At 37.9% G+C, this 10,362-nt stretch overlaps 1 protein-coding gene across 1 annotated transcript in view; it reads left to right on the top strand.

Moving 5' to 3' along the window:
- Positions 1-10,362, top strand: part of TTC29 (tetratricopeptide repeat domain 29) — a 142,728-nt gene that overhangs the window by 119,681 nt on the left and 12,685 nt on the right. The window contains exon 10 of the mRNA XM_012805388.1: positions 3,160-3,283. Coding sequence (XP_012660842.1) covers positions 3,160-3,283 — 124 coding nt within the window. The remainder of the gene's footprint in view (positions 1-3,159; positions 3,284-10,362) is intronic.

Below are 10,362 nucleotides of genomic sequence, written 5' to 3'. Positions count from 1 at the left end.
TAAATAATTGCTGAGAAGTGATTATCGAGAACTGCTTATCAAAGTTTGCCTTGTTGTCAGGCCCTGCCCTGCCCTTGCCCCTGCCCCTCGCCCCCTGCTCTACCCCTGCTCCGCCAGGCCATGTTGTCCCGCCTTACAGATGTTAAAATCTGGTCACCCTATTCTAATCATGCCAATTCCTGTTTAACATAAACATCTTTGAAAATGCTCTCTGGGCTGTGATATGTTCTTTTGAATAGCACCAGTTGCTGAGCAACATTGTCTGAGAGGTGGGTTTGGTCTTTAGCAACAGCTAAAAGAATTTGGAGTCAAATTTAGAAAACACAGTACGAAACTCATTTCCTGAACAAAATTCATTAAATTACATATGAATGCTTTGTTATAGTACACTATGAAGGCGTTCTCTAAAGAGGTATCTAAAAATGCCACCAGCTCCATCATTAAATGACATCTTTGACGATAACCACTTGGAGGGAGCTGTCGTCCGTTGCTCTGTATTTCTAGGCAATGAAATGGAAAGATGGATCTAAAGTATAGATGGAAAAATACATAGATTTTTCTAGAGGTGGAAAAATCAGGGCTCAAAACATAGATTTTGCAATAATATGGAGATTTCACAAAGAACTAAAAGTAGATCTACCATTTGATGCAATAGTTCCACTACTGGGCATCTCCCCCAAAGAAAAGAAGTCATGATATCAAAAAGACAATCATATGTTTACTATAACACAATTCACAATTGCGCAGAAATGGAATCGACCTAGGTGTCCATCCACTGAGTGGATAAAGAAAATCTGGTGTATATACACTATGGAATACTACTCAGTGATATAAAAGAATGAAATAAGATCTTTTGCAGCAACTTGAGTGGGACTTGAGGCCATTATCTCAAGTGAAATAACGCAAGGAAAGAAAACCAGTACTGTATATTCCATGTGTAAGTAGGAGCTATGTGCAGGGGCATATGGAAGTACAGTGGGCACTGGAGATTCAGAAGCACGGTTGAGAAGAGAAACCACCTATTAGGTGCAGGTACACTAAAAACCCAGACATCAAGACATCACCAACCACTTGGAACACACTCGTGTGTACAACTCACCCATGTAACCCAAAACCACTCGTACATCTAAATAAATCAAACTTTTAAAAAGGTAAATAAATAAATAAATAAATAAATCTTAGCAGAAAAAAAAGAAATATAGATTTTTCCATATGTGTATATGGTAGTCAAGTCCTGCTGTAGTAGGAAACTTTCCAGTATGCATTCAGTGGAGAGGAGAGGAAGACCCTGGATGGAACTTTTAGAAAAGCTAACTCTATGTGGTCATAGACCTCACTGACATTGAGGGATCCGGGGGAAAAAAATAAGAGACACAGAAAAAATTAGAGAATGGCTGAGTATTTTAGACACTGGAGAGGGAAAAGCATTTGGAGAAAGAAAGGATGGTCCCAACCTATATGTGGAAAAGCTGAATGAAGGTGGAAAGGAAGGAACGTGGACTGGAGCAGGTGGCCTGTGAATTGCAGGCGCAGGTGCTCATTTTATACAGCTCCGATGTCGCCCACAGAACCTATTACAACTTTCCAAATTTCTATAAACTCTTTGAGATCACCATCTCATTGACTACATGGCTGCCTTGTAAGATCAAATTCACCCAACACATTCTGGACCTGCTCTTACGAAGAGAGTGAAATGAGTGTGCTCCAAGCATCAACGCACTACATGTACATGCAAGTCATAGTGCCTGTCACCGTTAATCCCAGGTAGGGAGTTAGACATTTATCTCCCCAGGTTGATGGTGAAACTCTTCGAAGACAAGGAACCACTCAGCTACCATATTTTAGGACACTTGCGAGTTTATTAGCACAGACTCCAAACATCCACATGACTGAGGGTCACACAGTTTACCTGGAGCTTAACTCTCAGATGTGCAGTATATGCCCTCCCCTTCTCAAACTTCAAACATTCCTCCATTCATAAATATATCAATACCTAATATATGGCAAACACTCTGCTGGGAATTTTACATCTTTCTGAGCATTTTGCAAGAATATATAAGGTGTCTAGTGACTTTAGTGACACCTGAACTTTCACTGCTCAGAGATACTTGGAAGAATAAACAAGAATTCATCTTTCATAAACTTTCTATAGGTTTTATAATTTAAAAATATACTTTATTTTATATCTCAGCTTTATTGAGATAATTGACATGCCATACAATTCAACCTTTGAAAGTCTACAGTTCAGTGGTTTTTAGTATTCACAGAGTTGTGCAGCCATCACCACTATCTAATTTTATGTCTTAACACAGTAACTAAGAAAATGCCATGAAGGCTATGTTAACCAGTTTAATGAAAATATTTCAAATTTTATATAAAACCAGCACATTGTACCCCATGATTACATTAATGTACACTGTTAATGTTCAGCTATGATTTAATTAAAAAAAAAAAAAAAGCAAGCCAGTATTCATTATCAGTCACTCTTCACTGCCCCCACTCTGTGGCCTCTAGCACCCAGGACCCGACCCGACTTTCTGTCTTATGGACTTCCCTATTCTGGACGTGTTACCTAAGTAAGGGTTTGTAACGTGTGTATGAGATCTAATGTGTTTTATAATATGTGTATGAGATCTTTTGTGTTTGACTTCTTTCAATCAATGTGTTTTCAAGCTTCATCCATGTTGTAACACAGACCTCTAAGTCAGGCCTTTTTAAAACTGAATAATATCCCATTGTGTGGTTACCCACATTTGGTTTGCCCATTCATCAGCTGATAAGCTTCAGGTTTCCAACCTGTACGTATGAGGTTTTGTGTTGATGTATGTTTTGTTTCTCCTGGGTATTATATTTTGGAGTGACATTTCTAGGTGATGTGGTAGCTCTGTGTTGAAACGTTTTGAGGAGCCACCAAACTTGTTTTCCAAAGCAGTGATATTGTTTTACATTTCCATCAGCAACATAGGAGAGTTTAAAAGTTTCAGTTTTAACTCCCTGTATACGCCAACAAAAGCGAGTCGTATTTATGAATTGGTATTCTCCCTTTAAATCTCATCATCCTGATGACGGACTTGCATTTTCTACCAGCAAAGGCACAAAATACCTTTTCTTCACTGAGACACTGAGATGATACTCCAATGATTTCCTATTTCATTCTAGCCAAGGAAAGACCACGGAAGCAATTAACTACTTGGAAAAAGTTGTGAAACTTGCAAGAAACAATTTCCAAAGCCTGGATATTGTGAGAGCAAGTACGATGCTGGGGGACATCTACAATGAAAAAGTGAGTATATAAGACTCTTGTTGAGGAAGAGATTTGCAGTGTTCAGGGAGAAATTTGTACTTTTACAAGTCTATCCTCGAGTGATTCTTGCTTTCTCACAATATGTTATGTAGAATAGCCTGGGGCTGTGGGGTGTAGTTAACCCACAAGTCAAGGATGGGAGGAATAAAGACTCTTTCTCTTTTTCTTCCAACATCTTCGTGCCTCCTGGGGCTCAGTCCTCACAAGCTGCTAACCCTGATTCACCAGTTGGTTTCTAAGTGATTTTGCACTTGAGGAGCAATTAAAATATTTAAATTCAATGGCAGTGCATTATAACTCTTGGCTTCTGTCTGCTTACACTGCCTTTCCTCTCTGGCTTCAAATTCTTGTTTTATTAATCCAGTTGTGGCATTCCCCTTAGGAGAAGAAAAGACAATCCCAAAGATAATTCTGAAGGAAATTGGGAATCAAATATTAGCAAGAGTTTGATTATATAAAAGAAGACAAAAAGTGAGGAAGAAAGTCCACAAATAACATAATCTCAGTCAGTAGGGCGCCAGCCCCATATACCGGAGGTGGTGGGTTCAAACCTGACCCTGGCCAAAAAAAAACAACATAATCTCAGTCAAGAAGCCATTTCAGGTAAAATGGACCTTTACTAGTCTCAGCGGCCCTCTGTATATTTTCTCCTCTCTTTTCTTTTTATTACAGTTTTTCCTTTAGAGATGGTAAGGAAGAGGCTTGTTCCTCTAGTTATAATTGCTGTTTTGATCTTGAATAAGATTCGTCCTGGTTTAGGGATAATCATGTTCTCGAACTGTATTTATGTACTTTATTGCCATCCCTAAGAGGATGTGTATGAAGTGACAGATGGCACCAACTCTGAAACCAGACTGCTTAGGTTAAAAACCCACCTCTTTTACTCGCGAGATATATGACACGGTACAAGTTACTTAAACTTGCAGGTGTCTCATAAGCTTCTTGTGAGTGCTGAACTAATATATGTAAACCATTTAGAATAGTGCTTTATGGCAGGAGAAGTAAGCGTTATCTTTAAAAGCATTGGCTTTCATTATTCCCTACTCCCCTGGTATTGTCAAACAATTTCCCTTTCCCAGATCTTCAGAGAGTTTAACTTTACCCCAGGTCTCCAAGAGTCTAGGTGGTAGTAGTATTCAATTCCATGCTCTTAAAACTACAGGATTCCATAAAATTAACTTTATTTCAGAGTGATTTAGGATTTTTATTTTTGGCCAGAGCTGGGTTTGAACCTGTAGGGCTGGTGCCCTACTCCTTTGAGTCACAGGCGCCACCCTGACTTAGGATTTTTTTTAAGAAAGTAGAGTTTGCAATTAATTTGAATGAATGAAATTAATATCTCTCTAGTTCCTGCCACGGGCAAAGTGCTTCCAAACAAGGTCTCTGATTTCTCTTGTCTCTCACACCTCCTTTCTGGTCCCCCTAGTTCCTTTGCTTCCCCCCCATCTCCTGTGACTTAAAACACTAAAAGCCCCTTTTTCTCTGGACTCCCTCGCCCTGCTTCTCCCCCTTCCTTGCCCACCTCTCTCCCTTCTCCCCTGCCTCTCTCCTCCTTCCTGCACTCTGGTCTCCTGGGCTTTGCTTGTCCTCTTCCTCCCTTCTCTGCCTGCTGCCCTCTGCGCTCAGGTTGGCCAGTCCCGTGTCTCCTCTGCTGCCTCTTGGCCCCAGGCCCAGTCCTCTGCCTTTCTTGACTCTTTCCTCTTGTTGACTTTTGTGTTGGCTTTTGTTTCCTTTTCAGGATACAGAGGTTAAAAAGAAGAAGAAAAAAAAAAGGCAAAAAAGTGAGGCTTACAGTCTCATGAAGGAACATCTCCTATATTAGCAGTATTGACATTCCTAACAAAAAAACAAAAAAGAAGAAGGATTGTTCTTCAAAACAGAAGTGTGCAAGGCACAAATTGTTTTACCCTACCACCAAACAGCGCCCCAAACTCAAGCCTTTACTCTAACAAGAACATCGAGTATTACTCGTTTTCCTAACTGCAGAAAGCAGGAGGAAAATAAAATAAACTTTCCTGAGGAGTAATATTTTAACTTTTTTTCCTAGAATTTGTATCTCATCAGTGTATTTTATCCTCTGATTTTTGATTCTTGGAGAAGAGCTAAATATATAAAGGCTGGACATAAGAATTAATATCCAGGCAGCTCCCGTAGCTCGGGGGGTAGAGCATCGGCCACATACACCAAGGCTGGAGGGTTCAAACCTGGCCCGGGCCAGCTAAACAACAATGACAACTGCAACAAAAAAATAGCCGGGCCTTGTGGTAGGCGCCTGTAGTCCCAGCTACTTGGGAGGCTAAGGCAAGAAAATCACTTAAGCCCAAGAGTTTGAAGTTGCTGTGAGCTGTGACACCACAGCACTCTACTGAGAGCAACAGCTTGAGACTATGTCTCAAAAAAAAAAAAAAGAAAGTAAAGAAAAGAAATAATATCCAAATGCTGTGTCAACTGCCAAAAGTTAATTTTTATTAGCTTATTCCTATTCTGAAATAAAATTTGGAGGATTCTAGGCATTCATGCTATGTTCAGATATATATACCTCCAAACACAGTTAAGTGATTTCTTTAATAGATGTTCACTGATAAATAGAATAAATAGTATTAAGTAGATAATACCACAACAGGATTTATGATACCACAAAAACTTACTTTGTTCCTTTAATTGTTAAAGTTGCACTCAATATTTTTATTTGATTTCTCAAATCAGATAAGCTACTGTTAACTTCTCAGGCTAACTCTGAGTTGTTGTATTATTACTGAGAGTATGATTTGAAAGGTATTAGCCATAATAAAGTAGTTTTACTAGAACTAAATGGTATTTATGTTTTTCCTTCTCATCGTTTGAGACAAAGTGATAGCCTTAACGACAACCTAAATTCTTTCTAATTCTATAAGACCATTTCCTAGGAAAACACTGGCAAGGAATTATCTCATGTCACCACTTTCCAGATGCTTATGGATGTTTCCTAAGTGTGCTAGCTGCCTTTATTCCAGCCATAGGCTAAACAGTTTCATAAGGTATTTGCATCACAGGCTGTGGACTGAGCTCTTCCAAGAAGGAATCTATAACAGGATAAAGAGGAGTTTTGCCCACTGAGTCTGCCACTGATTAACTGTGACCTTGGGCCAGATAATTCTTTGATTCTCAGTTTCCTCATCTTTCAGTCATCAGTAACCAAGATACCTTGAAGACTAGCTATGTGATAATTAGAAATTTTAAAATATGTCCAGCTAACTAGTAGAGCTCCTAGGTGCATGCATAACTCTTAGCTTCTTAATCTCTCAAACTCCGGCCTCCCCTCGACCCCAAACTCATATCCCCTATTTGCTTGACATCTCTGCTTAGATTGCATCAACTGTAACCTACTAAAAACTGAACTCCACTTCCAATTTTTATCCTAAATTCTATTCTTCTTCCAACATAAAGCTCAACCATGACATATTATTCAAGCATTTTCCAGGCAATTTTCTCAATCTATGAGTTCCCATAGCTGACCCCATCTGGACCCACAGCTGTAAATATGTCCATCAGCCAATGACTCCCACATTTGCGTCTCTAATCCTGCTCTCTCCCAGACTCCAAATTTGTAAAGGAGCTGCTCGCTCAGCATCTCCACCTGGATTTCTAGTAGACATCTCAAATTTAACATCATTCACCCTGCCCTGACCTGCTCTTCTCCTGCCTTCCCCATCTTAATAAGTGGAGTCATTAGCCATCAGCCCAGTTTTTCAAGTCAAAAATCTGGATATCCTTTGATTCTTCTCTCCTCCATGCTCTATATTCAGTTCAGAATAAACCCTGAACTTTATGCCACGAAAATGCATGTCAAGTCCACCTGCATCTCTCTACCTCGGCCACTCCCACTACATTGGTTTAGGATATAGGTTTAGGATCCCCCTATTTCCTTACCTAGTCTATTGTGGCAAGCCCCAAACCCATTTCCCTCCATGCACTCACCCTACACAAGCCAGTCTCTACACAGAGACCAAAGCATTCCTTTTCAAATGTAACTCAAATTATGTTACTTTCCTTCTTAAAACACTCCCATTACTTCCCTTCTCCTGAGAACATAAACATAAATTCCCCCCATTCCCACCCTGTCCTGAAATCTGACATGGCCTCCACCCCTATCTCTGACCTCCTTGCTTCCTGCTCTTTTTTTCCCCCTTCAACAGACTCAAACTGACTTTCCTGATGTTCCTCGAAGCAGTCAGCTACTTTCTGCCTGAGGACACTTGCCGTGGCTGGAATGCTCAGAATTTCACATTTTTGGCTTCCTGCTACTCAGCCAATTTCATACCACCTTAGAGTAGTATTCTTTCCCTTTTTAATTTCATTTTTTATATTATTCTAACATTTCAAAAATTGCCCTGAATAGCTAAAAGCAAATCTAATATTTTCTGGCTTCAGAGTACACATGTAATGTAATTATATTCATAACAATAATTTTCAAGGAATATTATAAAAGTAAAACTATAATACTTGGAAAAATATTGAGTGTGATAATTCTACAATTATCCTAAAGGTCCTTTCTCTTAGTTTACCTTTTACTATATATTCATAGAAGATGGGCCACCCATTCTACCCTCTGGATAATTAACGTACAGTGGTCAAGTAAGAATGTTTTAGAGAAAATTACTAGATATAAACCCATTATAAGACTACCCATTCCTTAATAAGATCAGAGAATGATCATATTGTTAAAAGAATTATGGTTCCAAACACTAAAATTGTAGGAAAAAATGCGCAGAAAATGACTTATCTTTCATACTGAGAGAATGTCCATTTATTTTAAGCTTGCCCATTGGATAGAGTGACATTTTAAACACTAAGAATCAGCATGATGGTGAAAATTCTGTTTAATGTAATAATTCAACATTTGTTTCAAAGTCTATGATGTCATTAAGATTCTGCCCCAGAATTGCCCACCAAATTGCTTATTGAGAATATTTGTAACATTAAATTAAGTGGTCCTCTTCCCATCAGAAGCGTTTATGAAGTGTATGTTCTCAAACTCTTATTGAAGATTATCAGGACTAATTACTATAATCTTCTGAATTTTGTTATATTGTAATAGAATAGGAATTACCTGGTAACAGAAATGAACATTGGAAGGTTATACTGAACTTTTGAAAAAGAAATTTAGGTATTAAATTCTTTAAGAAATTAAAGATCTGTGAGCACAATATACATGAGTGGAATCTCATTCTAAAACAGTATGTATAAAAATGTTTGCATCTGAAGAGAATTAATGTATATTTCCTTAGTAGTGTTTTAAACTAAAGAAATGTAGGTTAATACCAGCTTTATGGCAGTTGTGTGTGTGTCTAAAGATGGAATACTAAGCACACTCTGAGGGAAGAATAATTACCTAATGATTAATATAGTGCTTGTATTTTAGGGTGAAAAAAGCACTGGTTACATAAGATGTAATCAAAGTTTTAGGCATATGACTATTGCCACTAAAAGCAAGCTTACCAACCTGACTGTAAACTCCATTCCTGCAACCTGGCATTTGACTTGGCTCCTAGTGGTTGCCTAATGAATTAATTGATAAATATATTAGTTATTCCTAACATAATAGTTTAGTAGAAAGTAACTTTGGGAAATTCAAATATACATCCCTTATTAATGGTCCCTAATTTTCCTATCACCTCAAATAATAAATAGCCTAAATCTCAGAAGTATAACTTGAACAATAATTAGTATTTATACTTCTCTGTTTCTCAGAAAACTGGCAGTATTTGTCCTATGGGATTTTTGATGTCTGCCAAGACCATCTATAATTTTAACTAGTTTTATTTTCATCATCATCAGTATTTGTATTGTTTGTCAATCCCAGTTTACTTAATTGGCATACATATATTTTTGATACAGTTTCATGTTTTCCTAGTTAATCCTTTTCTCATATAAAGCTGTTTTATGCTTCGACATAAGAGAAATCATTGCTCGCCTCAACAAAAAAAGATTATTATTGGTCTGATATAGAGAGACTCTGTTTTAATTAATAAATTGAGTTGGAATGAATCATTTGAATTAACAGTTCTAAAATGTCCTTGTGGATCTATAACAGTGTTACATGTGCTGCTCATGTATGTAACATAACTGTCACAAAGCCCTATTTCTCCCCCTCCTCATCTTTCTAGCAACTTCTTTACTCAGTTTGATTACTCTCAGGACTCATGAGTATACAGAGGCCCATGGAGTTGGGAATGTGTTTGATTTGTACTGGTGTATGCTGTAAAGCTGTTCCTGTGATGTTTCCATGTCCAGCTCCTTCATAACATGTTGTGAGAAAGTGTCTTGAAAACTCATGTAGTAAAACATTCTTTCTTGCAATGGTTTCTTTTCAAAAGAGCATGCATGCATGTTTTTATTTTTATATTTGGGAGGTGGGGAGAAGGGAGGTGAGTGGAGGGGAGGGGATGGTGGAGCCCAAAGGGTCGTAAGTCTGAATACATGAAAGGATCCCTGGATCCTTTAGTAATATACACCAACCCTAGAAATAATACCCTCCTACCAGGAAGAATTTCTAGTGAGGATTTTTAGAAGATTTCAGGGTAGCAGAAGATGGTCCTCTTCTATGAGACTCAATATCATTATCTGTAAAATAAGAATAATATTTTCCTCTTAGGAAAGGTGAACACTTAGGAAGGTGAACACTATTTATCTATAGCCAGTAGCTTTTAGGAAAGATGATAACAAGAAAAAGAATTTTAATATTTGCAACTTGAAATGTTGCAGAGAACTTATTGAAAAGATGGATATTTAAATGATCATTTGACTTGTGCTAATGTTCTCAAGATAATATTTTTTAGAAATTTTGAATACCTTAGCATTCTCAGTTTAGAAGAATGCATGCACAAAATATAGTCAGATGCATAGAATGAACACTATCTGATAGCACAACAAAGTGACTCTGACCAACAGTAGGTTAGGGTATACGTGGAAACAACTAAAGGAGCAATCAGAATGTTCCTAACACAAAGAAATGATAAATGCTTGAGGTGATGGATACCCCAATTATCCTGATTTGATTAATAATTGTATGCCTGTAT

This window comes from Otolemur garnettii, unplaced genomic scaffold (genome assembly GCF_000181295.1).
Source record: "Otolemur garnettii isolate 467f Iridium unplaced genomic scaffold, OtoGar3 scaffold00041, whole genome shotgun sequence".
Taxonomy (NCBI): domain Eukaryota; kingdom Metazoa; phylum Chordata; class Mammalia; order Primates; family Galagidae; genus Otolemur; species Otolemur garnettii.
This window is presented reverse-complemented; position numbering and strand designations above follow the sequence as displayed.